This window comes from Oncorhynchus keta, chromosome 15 (genome assembly GCF_023373465.1).
Source record: "Oncorhynchus keta strain PuntledgeMale-10-30-2019 chromosome 15, Oket_V2, whole genome shotgun sequence".
Taxonomy (NCBI): domain Eukaryota; kingdom Metazoa; phylum Chordata; class Actinopteri; order Salmoniformes; family Salmonidae; genus Oncorhynchus; species Oncorhynchus keta.
Window position 1 is genome coordinate 26,538,802 of NC_068435.1, and position 20,276 is coordinate 26,559,077.

The 20,276-nt window shown below is 41.0% G+C and overlaps 1 protein-coding gene across 4 annotated transcripts in view; it reads left to right on the plus strand.

Moving 5' to 3' along the window:
* Positions 1 to 20,276, plus strand: part of LOC118394680 (cadherin-18-like) — an 82,183-nt gene that overhangs the window by 19,198 nt on the left and 42,709 nt on the right. For 3 of the 4 annotated variants that reach the window (XM_035788126.2, XM_035788127.2, XM_052463772.1), the window contains one exon: positions 19,170 to 19,695. In XM_035788126.2, the coding sequence (XP_035644019.1) occupies positions 19,462 to 19,695 (234 nt within the window). In that variant the 5' untranslated portion in view covers positions 19,170 to 19,461. Of the gene's footprint in view, positions 1 to 16,273; positions 16,709 to 19,169; positions 19,696 to 20,276 lie in introns of those variants that run through there. The other variant, XM_052463773.1, reaches the window with a different exon arrangement.

The window sequence follows — 20,276 nt, forward strand, 5'->3', positions numbered from 1 at the left end:
CACATGTTAAATGGTTTTATTGTTTGAGCTTTAATGAGCAGTGTTGTTCTTTTTATTATCACCAATGTACGTATCTATCAAATTACAACAGGACCTCTCGTAGCCACTCGTAGCTCCAGCTCTAAGATGGAACTAAACAAGAGACTGAAATCCTGTAGAAACAATTTCAGTTCACTGCAGTCTAGCAATTAGCTACTGTATGTTAGTGCCTCACTAGGTGTAGCTGGCTAAAGAACTGGAAAATATGTGGTGTTTCTGCAAACAATGTCTACATAATATGTAGAGGAAGAGCTGTAGTTTCTGCAAGTGCTGATTTGTATATAATTCTATTCTAAAATGTAATGCAGTGCATTTGTCAGCTGCTGCTCATTACTTTATGATTAGAGAGATCCATGCTAAATGTATGCATAATTCCCTCCATTTGAAATGCCAAAGCAATTCTCCTGAGTTCCATTTGATCCAGAGGGGGAGGTTTAAAACTAAATGGGCTAGCAAGATACCTCTTCACTAATTCTTTATGCAGTGGGGATTTCAACGTGCCAGACTCACGTCAATCCCTCCCTTGAGTGATTCTCTGGCCACCGCTAATCCTATAATCAGTAATGAGCAATCATTCTCACCATCATCTCCTGAGCCTTACTAAAACACCACAAGGGGTGGTCTTTCCTCCTTTCCTCTACCGGAAGCAAAGTCACGTGAGATTTCTTTGTGGAGAGCAAAAACCACCTGCTAGGTTTTGCAGATCTCAAACACTGGGAGTTGAGTCTTATGAAAAACATGTCTGAGCTAATCCCATTTGACTATTATGTGAGGAACTCATGGTGGTCCCATTATGTTTTACTCTCACTGTAACCTGCTACACTACATGACCAAAAGTATGTGGATACCTGTTTTTCAAACATCTCATTCCAAAAAAATGGCTATTAATATAGAGTTGGTCCCCCCCCCCTTTGCTGCTATTAACAGCCTCCACTCTTCTGGAAGGCTTTCCACTAGATGTTGGAACATTGCTGCGGGGACTTGCTTCCATTCAGCCACAAGAGCATTAGTGAGGTCGGGCACTGATGTTAAACAATTAGGCCTGGCTCGCATTCTGCGTTACAATCCATCCCAAATGTGTTCGATGGGGTTGAGGTCAGGGCTCTGTCCACACCGATCTCGACAAACCATTTCTGTATGTACAGTACCTCGCTTTGTGCATTGGGGCATTGTCATGCTGAAACAGAAAATGGCCTTCTCCAAACTGTTGCCACAAAGCTGTAAGCACAGAATCATCTAGAATGGCATTGTACGCTGTAGCATTAAGATTTCCCTTCACTGGAACTAAGAGGCTTAGCCTGAACCACGAAAAACAGCCCCAGACCATTATTTCTTATCCACCAAACTTTACCGTTGGAACTATGCATTGGGGCAAGTAGCGTTCTCCTGCCATCAGCCAAACCCAGATTCGTCCATCGGACTGCCAGAAGGTAAAGCGTTATTCATCAATCCAGAGAACGTGTTTCCACTGCTTCACAGGCCAATGGTGGCGAGCTTTTATAGCAATCTAGCCGACGCTTGGCATTGCGCATGGTGATCTTAGACTTGTGTTTGTCTGCTCGGCTATGGAAATCCATTTCATGAAGCTCCTGACGAACAGTTCTTGCGCTGATGTTGCTTCCAGAGGCAGTTCGGAATTCGGTAGTGAGTGTTGCAAAAATCTATGGGATTTTTAGGTGCTTCAGCACCCGGTAGTCCCGTTCTGTGAGCATGTGTGGCCTACCACTTTACGGCTGAGCCGTTGCCGGTCCTAGACGCTTCCAATTCACAATAACAGCACTTAGGAAGCTCTAGCAGGGCAGAAATTTGACAAACTGGCTTGTTGGAAAGGTGGCATCCTATGACGGTGTCATGTTGAAAGTCAGTGAGCTCTTCTGTGAGACCATTCTTCTGCCAAAGTTTGTCTATGGAGATTACATGGCTGTGGGCTCGATTCTATACACCTGGCAGCAACCAGTGTGGCTGAAATAGCCGAATCCATTAATTTGAAGGGGTGTCCACATACTTGTGTATATATAGTGTATGTGTTGTCACTAAAGATAGCTCATGCATTGTCAACATAAATGTCATTGTTATCAAACACCAAGCAGGATGTAGCATTTTAGAAATTGTGTCTTGGATGAGTGCAGTTGTTAGCAGATTTGTTAGCAAATGGCCTGATGAACAGAACATGACAGACCTTGGTGTCGAAAAGACCTGTAGTATAGACTTCATAATATAACATGTAAACGTGAATAAAGCTGCACTGACAGCAGGCGTGGGCAAACCTTTTGGCTCAAGGGCCTCATTAGGATTATGAAATTCAACGGAGGGCTGGAACCGCCAAAACTTATCGCCACTCAATTCCATTGAGATGTGATGTATATGTTGTGGATTTGAGAAGTCTCAGCTAGCCTACTCCTGGACTTCCAGCAATGCAAGGGTCCAAGCTTGGTAGCATAGAAGTAGCACGTTGAGTTTATGTATGTGAGGTTTAAGCCTAGCTATCTGGTGTATCCCCCAGTAGCCTATTGTTGAGGGACATGCCCAAAGCTGTGTTAGCTAGTGACTTGATAGTGAAGTGTAAGGCCAGCCTTCTCAAAATACATAGATACTGTAGTGCAGTGATCAGTAATTGAATTTCTCTTGCATAAATCTAACTGCATTGTGCTGGTTTGGCATACTGTAAATTCCAGGGTAAGATTACGTTGCATGCTAAAAGCACCATTTTCACAGGTTTCAAGCTAAAAGCTCATTTCTACAGCTTGGCTAAACTGTACAGCATGGCTAATTTTGTAAAATAAGTTTTACCAACATGACTCCTAAACTTAGTGTAGGGGAGAAGGGGAGGCATATGCACGGGTCTAAGCTACGGCCTCAGATGTGGTCTCAAGGTCCACAAAGTTTTTCTCTCCAATTAGAGTTATAATTAGCAACGTGAAATACTTGTCAATTGTTAATTTGTTGAGTGGCCCTCAACTACCCAGAACAAATAGTTGTAACACCCTTAACTTGTATTTCATACAGGGACAATCAATTTACCTTGGAAACATTGGATATTTGATTTATACGCTGATAGCCTGGAAGCATGTTTAGCTATACCGTACAACACAGATGTGGGTGTTGTCATGGTATAAGTTATATATTTCCTTTGAAATTTACTATAGAGAGAAAACCTGCAGAGCAATATCCACTATATCTCACTGACTGTTATTTATAGCTACATGCATTTCTGCTGTCATTCTTAATAAATAAAACCATGTTGAGGGATGTAGCGATAGAGTGAATATCCTACGTGAACCTACTGCTTATAGCAATCATTTCCCATGGCTATAATCTCACAGAGCAAATGCTACCTTGATTTCAGAAGATCTATGATTGTGGATGTTGACGAACGTAAATAATCACATAAGAAGAGATCGTGGAGCAATTCAGGTGATACTGTGCCTGAAACAACGCTGACTCTTGACGCATGAAGCCGCACACAGAGAATTATTGATTGATATGTACATCAACCTAATGGTGTGCCAAGTTGAAATGAAATGTTTTGTGTAGTTAATGATTAGAAAATTAAAAGCTGTATCTACAAAATGTATGAATGCAGTATTTGCAATACACAGATACTGTGATGTCCGTGCTTGGTATAGTATAACCAAGTAACATGGAAATCAGTGGCAGTCGGTGCCATTTAAGACAAGGGAGGATGATCATTTTTCTAATGAGCATGGCCTCATTTCTATTAAAGCATATTTAGCGACTATCATTTATATTCCATTCAACCAGCTCAATGCAACACAGATAGATTCAGGCTATTACATGACACTCTAATTTTCCCTATACCCATTATGAGGTTGCTACAACCTAACCTATGAATGAAGTTTACAACGTAGGTGCACAGGCCGAGAGGGAAAATGTGGGTAATCAAGGTGACAGACAGTGACACATTCAATACCGCCGTGCACACGTTTTTCAACACAATCTACTCCATAACCCTTCTTATCCGTAGGGTTTTCAGAGGATCGGTTCGCCCATGTCTGGCTGCGTTGAATTACAATCTTGACGCTGTTTTTAACGTTTAAAAACAGCAATAATCATCGCTTGCTAAACGGTTTTCGAAACATATGCTGATATACCACATATATTTCATATCAGTGAGAAATAATCTTCCAAATGAAAAAGGGACACTTACTATAAGTCCCCTGTTAGCTTACACACAGGTATTTGGAGCACGTTACATAACTAATTATCTAAGGTGGCAACTTATTTATTCCTTCTGTCTTCTGTAAACAAGCAGTGTAACATGGAGATATGGCCGTGTGGGAATAATAACCCTAACCCTATAAAAGGTGTGTAGTCATTTAACCTTTTGAAAATGATTTCTCACTGATATGACAGATACGTTCATTATGTTTTCAAAAACATTCCGCAAGTGATGCGTTTTAACATTCCCAATGAGCGTCGGGACTCAACATAACTCCCCTGGCCAGAAGATACTATCGTCAATAGGCGCTAAAGGTCTACGACTGAGTTAGTATTCTCAAAAAAGAATATCCAAATACTTGCTAAGCCATAAATCATCTCAAAGGATGGTCACACAGTTAACTTGTTGCAATGCAGACAGAGAAACAAGGAAGACATGACAATAGCATCCTCAGACAAGCCTCTATGACACCTCACATTAAACATGTATCACTTGCAAATTGTTTATTGTTGGATGGCTGGTACTCTGCTGACTGGTTGACTGATTTATTTGGAAGGTTTTTGGAAATGCTTCAGAAAATAGCAAAGTTGAGTTACCAATCAAGCCCTAAGAAAAGTGATAGATTGTAAATTACTGTTTTATATTACCTTTACTGTTTTGTATCATTATATCATCTTAGTATTAACAGACTGAAAGTAGTATTAGGTTTAAGCTCTTTGTGTATGGACTGTAGTGGACTAATAATGTGTATTTCAAATAACTCAGTGTCTCCTGACTGATAAGAAGTCCTGAGATATGAAAAGAGGAGCACGGGGAAATCCTGAGTGATGGAAAAGTACTGAAGTACATCTTTGTGGAAGGGAGGGGTGAGAGCGAAGGGTATAAGTGGACACTGTGGTGTATTGAATGTATGCATTCAGCTGGTACATCTTCGCTGAGTAAACATTTGCAACTTCACTCTGAGTTTGGGCTCTTTTGAATGATAAATATGTCTTTTGCGTATTGAAGTATTGGTCTTATCAATTGGCGTCCCGAACCGAAATTCACACTTAAGGAACAGATTTTGGAGAATAATCGGTACTAGAAGAGGCTGGGCAAAAAAATAAAGGTAAGCTTGTTTGTTACCAATTCTGTTTCTTACCAATTCTTACCAACTGTATGCTCGGCCCTAATTTATGTGCTCTCTGTCACCTGGAGCTTCATGGCAAATGGTCCAGGAACACAAGGAAAGCACAAAGGACAATGCCCAAGGTCTAGTCTGCCCTTCCCCCTCTGAGGGGGCCAAAATGTATCTCTTTTTTACAGTATTCAGAGGACTGACTATTGAGTGATAGAATAATGTTATAGTATCCATGTTTGGTATCTACCTGAATCTTGCTCAATGAGGATAACTCCGATGCTATCTATATGGATGTCTGATCTCTGATCTCTGTGTTAATGTGTATCTGTACACGTTGAACTCTAAATAATTCTACGCAAAGAGTTTTTATGGTCCTCTCAGAAATTCTGTCTAATTTACATTGGTCTCATCCCCACACAAGCTCTTAGATGCTGTGGCACCCTGTGGAGATTGGGCCTTGACGGTCAGATTATGGTGGTTGGTTTTGGGTTGAAAGGTTACACCCTCGGATGCTATAAATGGAATTAAATGCCTTTGTTATTTCTCTTATCCTGTTTCCAGTCCATGGTGGAAGGTTGTATGATCAATTCTCATTTCCTAGGCTTCTAGGCCTTTGGCCTAGTAGGCATTTCTTTGTTCATTCTTTGTCTTGTAAGTTAATATTGTACTGCAGTGGGCTAAATTAGGGTCACACAGAGTGTTTTTTTGGTGGTCTTAAACATATCTACTTTGAAACACAATTATACACTTCACACACATTTTTATGGGCTTAAAAACATAAGATACCTGTACCATGTCAGAATTTATTGTAATGTATTACATTTTGAGTTTGCATCCCAATATTATACTTTATTTGTACTGAAGAAAAATATCAACGCAACATGCAAGCATTTCTAAGATTTCACTGAGTTATAGTTCTTAAGGAAATCATCCAATTGAAATGAATGAATTAGGCCATAATCTATTAATTTCATTTGCCTCATGCAGTGCAACATCTTGTCACGGGTCCCTACGGAACATTAATTGCGCACACCTGGTCCCTATTCCCACTGATCGTGTTTGTTTAAATGTGCCCTTTGTTCACCATGGTCTTGTCGATTATTGTTACGTTGGTTCATGTGAGTACCTGTTCTGTGTGTTTTGGGCTTTCGTGCCCTTGTGGATTGTGCAGATGATTACGGGTCTCGTCCCGTGTGTTAATCATTGTGCCCGTGTGTATTTATTCGACGTACTCCTCATTCAACCTGTGTTTTGTAAATGTGTTTGTTTGGTGTTCGTCACCGTGCCTTTACATGGCACGCTGTAATTTGTGGCTTAATAAAAAAAAACTATTAATAAGCATTATGTCTTCCGGAACTCTTCATGCCAACGTGACACATCTCCTCGCTTAGAGTTGATCAGGATGTTGATTGTGGCATGTGGAATATTGTCCGATCCTCTTCAATGGCTGTGGGAAGGTGCTGGATATCGGCGGGAACTGGAACACGCTGTCGTACGCTTTGATCCAGAGCATCCCAAACATGCTCAATGGGTGACATGTCTGGTGAGTATGCAGGCCATGCAGAGTATGCAGGTATGCAGAACTGGGACATTTTCAGCTTCCAGGAGTTGTGAACAGATTCTTGCGACATGGGGCCATGCATTATCATGTTGAAACATAAGGTGATGGCGGCAGATGAATGGCACGACAATGGGCCTCAGGATATCGTCATAGTATCTCTGTTCATTCAAATTGCCATCGATAAAATGCTATTGTCTTCATTCATTTCATTCATAGCTTATACCTGCCCATACCATAACCCCACTGCCACCATTGGGCACTCTGTTCACAACATTGACGTCAGCATGCCGCTCACCCACACGACACCATACGCGTGGTCTGCAGTTGTGAAGCCGGTTGGATGTACTGCCAAAATCTACAAATCAGAAAATCAAACAAAATGTTCTTTCTCACATGCGCTGAATAATAATAATAATATAATATATGCCATTTAGCAGACGCTTTTATCCAAAGCGACTTACAGTCATGTGTGTCATGTATGTGTGCATACATTCTACGTATGGGTGGTCCCGGGAATCGAACCCACTACCCTGGCGTTACAAGCGCCATGCTCTACCAGTAGACCTTACTGTGACATGCTTACTTACAAGCCCTTAACAAACAATGCAGTTGTAAGAAAAATAGCACTAAAAAATAGCAGCAGTAAAATAACAATGAGGCTATATACAGGGGGCACCAGTATACAGTCAATGTGCGGGGGCACCGGTTAGTTGAGGTAATATGTACATGTAGGTAGAGTGACTATGCATAGATAATAACAGAGAGTAGCAGCAGTGTAAAAGGGGGGGGGGGGGTAATGCAAATAGTCTGGGTAGCCATTTGATTACATGTTCAGAAGTCTTATGGCTTATGGCTACTTGGACCAACTGTAGACTTGGCGCTCCGGTACCGCTTGCTGTGCGGTAGCAGAGAGAAAAATCTATGACTAGCATAGCTGAATTTTTAGGGCCTTCTTCTGACACCGCCTAGGGTATAGAGGACCTTGAAGACAGGAAGCTTGGACCCAGTGATGTACTGAGCCGTACGCACTACCCTCTGTAGTGCCTTGCGGTCGAAGTCCGCAAGGCTCTCTCTGAGAATGGGGGCGTGCTCAGTCCTCCTTTTCCTGTAGTCCACAATCATCTCCTTTGTCTTGATTATGTTGAGGGAGAGGTTGTTGCCCTTCCTCCTATAGGCTGTCTCATCGTTGTCAGTGATCAGGCCTACCTACCACTTATGTCATCGGCAAACTTAATGATGGTGTTGGTCATGCCTGGCCGTGCATTCATGAGTGAACAGGGAGGGCAGGAGGGGACTGAGCACACACCCCTGAGGGGCCCCCGTATTGAGGATCAGCGTGGCAGATGTGTTGTTACATACCCTTACCACTCTTGGGTAGCCCATCAGGAAGTCCAGGATCCAGTTGCAGAGGGAGGTGTTTAGTACCAGGGTCCTTAGCTTAGTGATAAGCTTTAAGGGCACTATGGTGTTGAATGCTAAGCTGTAGTCAATGAAGCATTCTCACATAGGTGTTCCTTTTGTCCCGGTAAAAAAAAAGGGCAGTGTGAAGTACAATAGAGATGCATCATCTGCGGATCTGTTGGGGCGGTATGCAAATTGGAGTTGGTTTAGGGTTTCTGGGATAATGGTGTTGATGTGACCCATGACCAGCCTTTCAAAGCACTACAAGGCTACAGACGTGAGTGCTACGGGTCGGTAGTCAGTTAGGCAGGTTACCTTAGTGTTCTTGGGCACAGGGACTATGGTGGTCTGCTTGAAACATGTTGGCATTACAGACTCAGACAGGGAGAGGTTGAAAATGTCCGTGAAGACACTTGCTAGTTGGTCAGCGAACGCTCGGGGTACACATCTTGGTAATCCGTCTGGCCCTGCGGCCTTGTGAATGTAGACCTGTTTAAAGGTCTTATGTTGGAGACAGGTTATTGTTGAGAAAGGAACACTAAATTCTCAGGCAACAGCTCTTGTGGACATTCCTGCAGTCAGCCTACCAATTACACACTACCTCAACTTGAGACATCTGTGGTAGCGTTGTGTGACAACTGCACATTTTAGAGTGGCCTTTTATTGTCCCCGGCACAAGGTGCACCTGTGTAATGATCATGCTGTTTAATTAGCTCCTTGATATGCCACACCTGTCAGGTGGATGGATTATATTGGCAAAAAATAAATGATCACTAACAGGGATGTAAACAAATGTGTGCACAAAATTTGAGAGAAATACATTTTTATGCATATGGAACATATGTTATTTCAGCTTATGAAACATGGGACCAACACTTTATATGTTGCATTTATATTTTTGCTCAGTGTACATCACAGAAGATTTTCAGCGTTTTTGTTTTTTATAATGTTGATTAATTTGGAATTATGAAAATTATTTATACCATTCCACCCATGAGGCCACTAGGTCATTTGACTGCTGGGAAGGGTGACCCTGCTATATGCCGAGAATAATTATTTGTTAATGTCTATATGGCCTTGTAAATAACTAATACACTTGAATTCCGTTCTCATGACCATCCTTTAATCTTAGTCAGCTAAACACATAATACTTGAGGTACATGTGAGGTACATACACAATATAATATGCACATATCAAATACAACTCCACTATAAACCCATTGTGAGCCTTGAGACTGCTGAATTAAAGTATCTGCTAAGAGTTAAGTTTCAAATGTTTAAGTGAATTCAGTATGGCCATTTAGGAAAGTGTGTGTGACCGGTGGATGCATCATAAATATTCAGTCTTGCCTATTCTCCCTCTGAATGGCACACACCCAATCCATGTCTCAAGTGTCTCATGGCTTAAAAATCCTTCTTTAACCTGTCTCCTCCCCTTCATCTATACTGATTGAAGTGGATTTAACAGGTGACATCAATAAGGGGTCATAGCTTTTACCTAGAATCACCTGTTCAGTCTGTCATGGAAAGAGAAAGTGTTCCTGGTATTTTGTTTACTCAGTGTAGATCCCTACATAAACATGTAGGAGGTGGTTTTGGCATGTGCCGTTGTGGACAGGTGGGTGAAGTAGCCTGTTTGTTTAGTACTTAACAGCGTATGGTTCTGGAGTGGGAATTGTATCTAACCAGAGGAGAAAATATTGTGCATATACAAAATATTCCTAAATTAATGAATGAATCAAGAAACACCATTAGTGAGCGACAAAGTATTATCAAAGGATACACTATAAAACCAGCACAATATAACCCACAATTTGAAATTAAAGTATAATAGTTTTAGAAAAAGGAGTAAAGAATGCGGGTTCCAATTTATGAATATGATGGGAATGAGAGACATAGTGTAGATGTGATGACTATTCAGTTCATTGAACCTATGCCTTAAACCTTTGAGAAGTAGATTTTTTAAATTTTTTTGTTGTTAGACAACAGTCCTCAATTAAAATAACACACACCACTTCACCCAAAAGTTAAAAGAGACTAAAACAAAATAGGAAACAATGTAGAAAGCTGCAAAGAGTAGTTAAATCGATACAATACATTTGAATTTGGTTAGCATTGGTATCTGGCTGATGTATATTATAATTTGGGTACATAACATATTCATCTCAAAATAATAGACATTTATGAGTGAGACGCAAATGATGAATATCCAACGGAGATTGGTAATAAATATATACAGTAAAAACTTTAGGGTTGACTAAAATACAAATGATGCCTTCCATTAAGGAGAAAATAAAGGGGGGACAGTTGCCTCCCTGTGAATAGAAGTTATCATGTTTTGTCTGTAATTAAAACATCTTTGTTCACATAGTTAAACAAGCGTTAGAGTGGAAGAGAAATGTACTGGGTGATAGTGATTGAGAGATTGAGAGCTTTCATTTTGGGAAGAGTGGAAGAGTCCGAGTTGAAGGAACCAGACATGTAGACTAGTGAAAGTAACATGAAGAAAGTGAATTCTGAGTAGAAAGGATGGACATGGAAAGTAAAATGGAAAGATTCATGGTATTGTAATGAGTATTGCCAGTATAGTTCATAATAGTATGTAGCTTTCAGCCAGCACTCTAATGATACAATATTTTAGCAATTTGAAGCTAAGGTTCTCAATACAAGGTCAAGTGATAAATACGAATGTTGACATCATCTGCGTTATATTGTTTAATATGCTCCTCAATGAACAGAGGGATTGAGTTTAGAGACTGATATTAAATCCAAGCTCACCATTATTCCTCCACCTCGGCACATGCTTTCCACCTGGCTACTCCTACCCCGGTCAACAGCACTGCACCCCCAACAGCAACTCGCCTAAGCCTTCCCCATTTCTCCTTCTCCCAAATCCATTCAGCTGATGTTCTGAAAGAGCTGAAAAATCTGGAGCCCTACAAATCAGCCGGGCTAGACAATCTGGACCTTTTCTTTCTAAAATTATCTGCCGAAATTGTTGCCACCCCTATTACTAGCCTGTTCAACCTCTCTTTCGTGTCGTCTGAGATTCCCAAAGATTGGAAAGCAGCTGCGGTCATCCCCCTCTTCAAAGGGGGGGACACTCTTGACCCAAACTGCTACAGACCTATATCTATCCTACCATGCCTTTTCTTTTGGTCTTCGAAAGCCAAGTCAACAAACAGATTACCGACCATTTTGAATCTCACCATACCTTCTCTGCTATGCAATCTGGTTTCAGAGCTGGTCATGGGTGCACCTCAGCCACGCTCAAGGTCCTAAACGATATCTTAACCGCCATCGATAAGAAACATTACTGTGCAGCCGTATTCATTGATCTGGCCAAGGCTTTCGACTCTGTCAACCACCACATCCTCATCGGCAGACTCGACAGCCTTGGTTTCTCAAATGATTGCCTCGCCTGGTTCACCAACTACTTCTCTGATAGAGTTCAGTGTGTCAAATTGGAGGGTCTGCTGTCCGGACCTCTGGCAGTCTCTATGGGGGTGCCACAGGGTTCAATTCTTGGACCGACTCTCTTCTCTGTATACATCAATGAGGTCGCTCTTGCTGCTGGTGAGTCCCTGATCCACCTCTACGCAGACGACACCATTCTGTATACTTCCGGCCCTTCTTTGGACACTGTGTTAACAACCCTCCAGGCAAGCTTCAATGCCATACAACTCTCCTTCCGTGGCCTCCAATTGCTCTTAAATACAAGTAAAACTAAATGCATGCTCTTCAACCGATCGCTACCTGCACCTACCCGCCTGTCCAACATCACTACTCTGGACGGCTCTGACTTAGAATACGTGGACAACTACAAATACTTAGGTGTCTGGTTAGACTGTAAACTCTCCTTCCAGACCCATATCAAACATCTCCAATCCAAAGTTAAATCTAGAATTGGCTTCCTATTTTGCAACAAAGCATCCTTCACTCATGCTGCCAAACATACCCTTGTAAAACTGACCATCGACTTTGGCGATGTCATTTACAAAATAGCCTCCAATACCCTACTCAACAAATTGGATGCAGTCTATCACAGTGCAATCCATTTTGTCACCAAAGCCCCATATACTACCCACCATTGCGACCTGTACGCTCTCGTTGGCTGGCCTTCGCTTCATACCTGTCGCCAAACCCACTGGCTCCATGTCATCTACAAGACCCTGCTAGGTAAAGCCCCCCCTTATCTCAGCTCGCTGGTCACCATAGCATCTCCCACCTGTAGCACACGCTCCAGCAGGTATATCTCTCTAGTCACCCCCAAAACCAATTCTTTCTTTGGCCGCCTCTCCTTCCAGTTCTCTGCTGCCAATGACTGGAACGAACTACAAAAATCTCTGAAACTGGAAACACTTATCTCCCTCACTAGCTTTAAGCACCAACTGTCAGAGCATCTTACAGATTACTGCACCTGTACATAGCCCACCTATAATTTAGCCCAAACAACTACCTCTTTCCCAACTGTATTTAATTTATTTATTTATTTTGCTCCTTTGCACCCCATTATTTTTATTTCTACTTTGCACATTCTTCCATTGCAAAACTACCATTCCAGTGTTTTACTTGCTATATTGTATTTACTTTGCCACCATGGCCTTTTTTGCCTTTACCTCCCTTCTCACCTAATTTGCTCACATTGTATATAGACTTGTTTATACTGTATTATTGACTGTATGTTTGTTTTACTCCATGTGTAACTCTGTGTCGTTGTATCTGTCGAACTGCTTTGCTTTATCTTGGCCGGGTCGCAATTGTAAATGAGAACTTGTTCTCAACTTGCCCACCTGGTTAAATAAAGGTGAAATAAATAAATAAAATAAAACATCTGGTGTTTGGGTTAAAGATAAAATGTGCCCTTTGTGTTGTGAACATAAACAGACTTTTAAGAGACAGTAGATAATTTGGAACAGAGGCACGAATAATTGAATTCTAATTATTATTTCTCAAATTAGATAGAGTTGGAGTAACACCAGTGATTTAAATAAGAGTCATTTCATATAAAAAAAATATGTTCCTATTACATGAAACTTTATGCAAAATTGAAATGAAGAAGATCCAAATAAAAGGGCTGTGAAACAAAAAAGAGTGGGTTTAATAAAGGCTTCCTGCCAAGATGCAATAAGCTCGATTGGAAAATAGAGGAATGTACTGTACATAGGTCGAGTAGTACCTAATACTGCATTTGTAGGACTGATTTTACATTTTTAGGACATATTTAAGATTTAGCATAGGGAAAACTAACAAAATGTTTTGTTTCTTTTCCAAGAGAGGATGGGGTGTCCCCTATCAAGACTTTAACAATGATTCTGTATCTCTCCCTTTGAAATACTTCCTGAAGCCTGCTGCCTTGTGAGAGCAGTTATTGAAATTCTACAAGTGTAAAGGTAACCGAATCACTCCGTTAAGGGAGCTCCCAAATTAAGAAATGCCATTTGTTTGTTTTTTGCCCCTACGTTTTTTCCCCCCCACCCACAACTGCATCCACACAACACACCAATCTACAAATAGGAATATTTGTTAGTGTTAATACCATGTCTGATTTATTGTGTGGTCTTTTTATTTGGTTTTAGTAGGTTATTCACGGGTGAGAAAGGATGCACCTTAAAGGACACAAATACAATGTTCTAGTATATTGTGACTGAATTTTGGTTGCACATACGGTACCAAGTCAAAGGTTTGGACACACCTACTCATTCCAGGGTTTTTCTTTATTTTGACTATTTTCTACATTGTAGAATAATAGTGAAGACATCAAAACTATGAAATAACACATGGAATATGTGGTAACCAAAAAAGTGTTACACAAATCAAAATAAATTTGATATTTTAGATTATTCAAAGTAGGCACCCTTTGTCATGATGACAGCATTGCACACTCTTAGCATTCTCTCAACCAGCATAACCTGGAAAGCTTTTTCAAGAGTCTTGAAGGAGTTCCCACATATCCTGAGCCATTTTTGACTGCTTTTCCTTCACTCTGCGGTCCAAATAATCCCAAACCATCTCAATTTGATTGAGGTCGGTTGATTGTGGAGGCCAGGTCATCTGATGCAGCACCATCACTCTTCCTCTTGGTCAAATAGCCCTTACTCAACCTGGAGGTGTGTTGGGTCATTGTCCTGTTGAAAAACAAATGATGGTCCCACTAAGAGCAAACCAGGTGGGATGGCGTCTCGCTGCAGAATGCTGTGGTAACCATGCTGGTTAAGTGTGCGTTGAATTCTTAATAAATCCCTGACAGCGTCACCAGAAAAGCACCCCCCATCCCATCACACCACCTCCTCTGCTTCATGGTGGGAACCATACATGCAGAGATCATCCGTTCACCTACTTATCAGACCAAAGGACAGATTTCCACCGGTCTAATGTCCATTGCTCGTGTTTCTTGGCCCAAGCAAGTCTCTTGTTTCTAGTGGTTTCTTTGCAGCAATTCGACCATGAAGGCATGATTCACGCAGTCTCATCTGAACAGTTGATGTTGAGATGTGTCTGTTACTTGAACTCTGTGAAGAATTTATTTGGGTTGCAATTTCTGAGGCTGGTAACTGGAATGAACTTATCCTCTGTAGCAGAGGTAACTCTGGGTCTTCCTTTCCTGTGGCGGTCCTCATGAGAGCCAGTTTCAACATAGCGCTGGATGTTTCTTTACAACTGCACTTGAAGAAATGTTCAAAGTTCTTGACATTTTCCAGATTGACTGAGCTTCATGTCTTAAAGTAATAATGGACTGTCATTTCTCTTCGCTTATTTGAGATGTTCTTGCCATAATGTCGACTTGATCTTTTACCAAATAGGGCTATCTTCTGTATACCACCCCTATCTCTTCACTAAAACAGTGATTGGCTCAAACGCATTAAGAAGGAAAGATATTCCACAAAACAACTTTAACAATGCACACCTGTTAATTGAAATGCATTCCAGGTGACTACTCCATGAAGCTGGTTGAGAGAATGCCAATAGTGTGCAAAACTGTCATCAAGGCAAATATAAAATAGATTTTGATTTGTTTATGTAACAGTTTTCTTCATCTGAAGGAGAAGCGGACCAAAATGCAACGTGGTTTCTTTGATTCATGTTTAATAACAAAAAAATAAACACGAACACTACAAAACAATAAACGTGGAAAACCAAAAACAGCCCTATCTGGTGCAAAACACAGAGACAGGAACAATCACCCACAAACACACAGTGAAACCCAGGCTACCTGAATATGGTTCCCAATCAGAGACAATGACTAACACCTGCCTCTGATTGAGAACCATATCAGGCCAAACATAGAATGCCCACTCAGATCACACCCTGACCAACCAAAACATCGAAACATACAAAGCAAACTATGGTCAGGGTGTGACAGTTTAACACTTTTTTGGTTACTAGATGATTCCATATGTGTTCTTTCATAGTTTTGATGTCTTCACTATTATTCTACAATGTAGAAAATAATACCTGGTACAGAGCATGTTTGTAACTATGTTTGTAACAATGAGTCTGAAGTACAGGGAAAGAACAAACTCATTTAATGTTGTGGGCCTCTGTTCTGACATTCTGGGGAGTCCTGATCACACCTCACTAAAAAGATTATAGACACTGGGTGAAATTTAAATATAATATGTACATGCTGATAATTATGAAGACGTGTATTGCTGTTTTGTTTGTTTTTGTTTACTGTATTTGCTTCAATACAAAACTCACCAGATTGGGTCTGGGGTACTGTTGAGATTTCTCCCCAAGGGTGAGCCCTCTAAATCCCTGACCCTGTCACTCCCCGGTGAGATCGCCAAATATGATAGGGAAGTATAAACCAACCTGCAAAATTGTTTCAAAAGTGTTTTAGTATTCTCTTTTTTATTAATAATGTTGGAAAATGTAATAATTAGTCAGACAGTGAATAGCCTGTCATGAATTCTTGAATCTGAAATGCCCTTAACTGTTGTTCTGGTCTTTCTTCTCTCGAGGTTATGGCGATTGTGACTCTGGATGGTATCTTGATGCATGGAAGGGATAATTTGACTGAAATCAGTGTGAGCCCCACCCCTTATAACCGGCTGAAGTAATGGTGGCAATGGCGTCCACTGCAGCCCTGTCCCTCAGCACTTCTACCTGAGACCGAGCCAGCAACCTGTGTGCAGCATTCAGTCATATATCAACTGCCTTTTCTATCAGGAGTGCGGCATGAGTCCTGAGACCGAGCACATGGAGAGTGATCACTTCTAAACTTCTCTCATGCTGCTGGGGCACAATTTTAAAAAATGGGCGAGACAGAATTGACATTAAAGGATGGTTGTGGCTAAGGTGAGCGATTCGTCTGGTTGGGAAAATCTGACTATCCCCCAGATACTGGTTGGGACATCATCAAGGGCCACCCACTTCGACAGGCATGAGTAACATGTGTGCCATTGTGAGTATGAACTTTAAAGCTATCAGAAGAAGAAAAGTTAGAGATACTAGAAGAATGAGTGTTGGGGGAGGGGGCTCAACCTTGCCCTTAATTGATTTGGGATTGCCAAAATAGTTTATCTGGGGTATTGGGTTGATTGTGGGGGTCCTCACACTGGAAAATGTATAGTAATCTAGACTTTAAAAAAATGCATTGAGATACTGATACCACTCACAACAGTATAAGACAAGAACAAATGGGGACCATACTGAGAAAAAAGAATGCTAGAAATGTAAAATAAATCAAGTTTATTTTAACGTTAGCAGGATAAATGCTTCCCTTTCTGTAAATGTATGTTCTGCCAGTGTCTGTTAGGGCTAAATCGAATGATAAACTCAACGTGAAGCACCCTTTCATGGGGTTCATCAATTTCGGCTGTGTGACAGTTAAATTAAGAACTGGGTCTACAGTATTTGGCTACATCCGTAGTTTTATTCAGTCATTCTCGTCAATGGCTACGAGGTTGAATGTTTTGACAGAAGGGGGGAAGCAGGGATGTGACCCAGTAGACTGGAGACCAGAGTGTCAATTTAAAACAAGCGCTGTGCGAAGCCCCCGCTCTGGGAACACCAGATGTATATAAGGAGATTGAGATGTTGTTCACGGGGATAAGGGACTGTCATTCTAAATTTGGGTTGGATAATTTAGCAATAGTTTTAATTCCTCTTTGGACAGGCAAGACAGAGAGACCGAGCGCTGCCCCTGAACGATTAAGAAATCGCAAAGGGAGGTGCGGGTGCATTACTCACAACAGCATATGAGAGGTGTGAGAGAAACCACTATCTAGTCTATTTGATTATTCCTTGAATTCCTTTATGGATGAAAAATGATTTCCTTGTGAATTTATCAAGGGTTGTAATTCTAATTTGGCGTGGGTAATTAATTATATTTCTTCAGAATTTTTTCAGAATTCATAGGTAATATTAAGTTTTACTGCCAAGGGTGGTGTTATCATATAATATGGGGTCATCTTGCAGGTTGTTTCTGAAATGAATTCAATCTTGTTAAGAATCCATTGAATCTAAGTTAGGGAGGGTTTCCTCCAAGGTCGAGAGAGAAGGACCTGTTGTATTCTCCATCCTCTAACAAGCTACTTGTATCTGTGGTCTCATGTCAACAACACTGATGTAATGGTTAAGTTCGTCACCTGGAAGCTTAGCCAAGTATGGTCTACCGGTTTATTGAAACTCTACACTCAAGCTGTTGTCATATGTTGAATTTGATTACTGTAACCAATTATCTCCAAGTCTTTTTATTTTTTTTTGCACGTGACTCAGTTTTGTGCTCGACACTCAACGGCACTACTATCTCCACCTTTTTTTGTGAACAGATAACATTTGACATACCTCCCGGAGGTCTGGGACCTTTGTGGAAGGGAGAGGGCGAGAGCTAAGGGTGAAAGTAGACACTGCACTGTATAGAATGGATGTATTCAGCTGGTACATCTTTGCTGAATAAACATTTGAAACAACACTCAGTTTCGGCTCTTTTGTATGACAAATATGTTTACTGTATATTGAGATATTGGTCTTGTCAAAAGGAAAGGTAAACACTAAATGCTTTGCTGCAGTGGAGGCTGATGGGAGGATTTATAGGAGGCTGTAATGGCTGTAATGGAATTAATGGAACGGTATCAAACACATTAAACATATGAAACCACATGTTTGATTCCATTACATTTATTCCATTCCAGCCATTACAATGAGCCTGTCCTCCCATAGCTCCTACCACCAGCCTCCACTGCTTTGCTGAGTAGCAGATGGATAACACGTCTTCTCACATGCCATGGCAATATCCTTTTTAAAAACAGTGATTGAAGGTTTTTTATTGTTTTCTCATAGAATATCCAAACAACGGAATTATTCAAAAGTGTTTCAAGTACAATATTGACAGAAACTGGAAGATAGCTATGCTTGTGTGAGGGTGTTTACCAAGTGACACACGTTCTGTAACAGTGCAATAGACGGTGAGAATCACATGATCAAAAGCAGCTTATCATTGTGATAGACTGACAAAGAACGCACAAAAGAATGTCCCCAAAAAGCTATTCTGGCCTATGGAGATACAGTTATGGCTCTCCTGCTTTCATAAAACCATGTTAAATTGAATGTCTTTCAGTTGTGAGGTATGTCAGAGACGGCTTAGCCTTTTGAGCTCAGACTCCGCAATGTCGTTTTGAATACTCTGGTTTGCATCCGAAGCGGACGGAAATACTCAATTCATGCACCCAGCGGAAATTGCCTCTCAGAAATCAAGTCAAAATGACAGTTTTCATCAGGAAAGAACATTGTGCTTTTAAAAATGAGTCAACGTGTAATTTCAGAGTACTCGTTCCATCAAATTGCATCGGGGGATTTCACAGAAAGAAAAACATGACTCATTATCTGTGTTTCCTTAATGTTCTTTCTTCTTATCTTTCAAGGGGAAACAGCATGGCAACCTGCTCAGACAAGACCACTGGTGAAATCTTCTGAGGATCCTCTTAGCAAATTAACAACCGGCCTCTCCCCTCCGCCTCCATCCGACATGGAAACGGACCTTGGTTCTACTCTTTAATGGACAGACTGAAACAAACCATGGAATTTAAGATAAACCTCTGGACTGGTCTTATCTACACCTAGTACTGTCTTACTATTGAGATGTCTTTGTGGCCTCTAGGTACACTGTGTGCCTAAGGTACAGTGGAGGACTTAGAGAAGCATACGTTCTCTACCATGAGAATTCCTGCTACCACAGCCTGTCTCTGCCCTTTGCTGATCTACCTGTGCTTTATCCAGAGGAGCTATGGGACGTCCCAGCTCAGGCCCAACGTCAGAGCACAAAGTAACCAAACCAAACACCCAGACGGAGAGAGAGACGTGCACCACCGGCCCAAGAGGGGCTGGATATGGAACCAGTTCTTCGTTTTAGAGGAACATATTGGACCGGAAGCACAGCATGTTGGAAAGGTATGCTATTCATGTTCACTTTCAATGGCGTTCTTTTGATGTGAGGTATTTGCATGCTGAGAAGAAAACAGTAGGCCTACATATTGCAGTCTGTAGCTGTTTTTGCATGATACAAAGTTGATGATTGTCACTGCGCCTGGGAGTGGACAGTGACAGTCATTTGAGAGCAATTTTGTACCAGGTTATTAGAACCGTACGTTTACGAAGGTTTAGAGCACTTTTCTTTCTTTTGGAAACGTTTTTCAGCTTATTTTCTGAAAAAAATCATATATTTCTACTTTATATGATAAATAACCCAAATTGGTAAACCTATTACACAACTATACAACCTGAAGAAGGTATCTAACATTAATCATTTTATGTATGAATTTGAATGAAGAATACATTTTGGGGGGATACATTTGATCAATTGTTTGTATGGTCATGGTCAAGATAGTTAATTCTTATTGAATATCTAAACATGGCAACATTATGAGCTGAAAGCAGTGTTAGCTAACTGCCTTATGATACAGCTTACCACAGGAACCAGATATTTTGATATTGTGTAGCAGAGGCTTCTTGAAATGCACAAGTTGTAACTA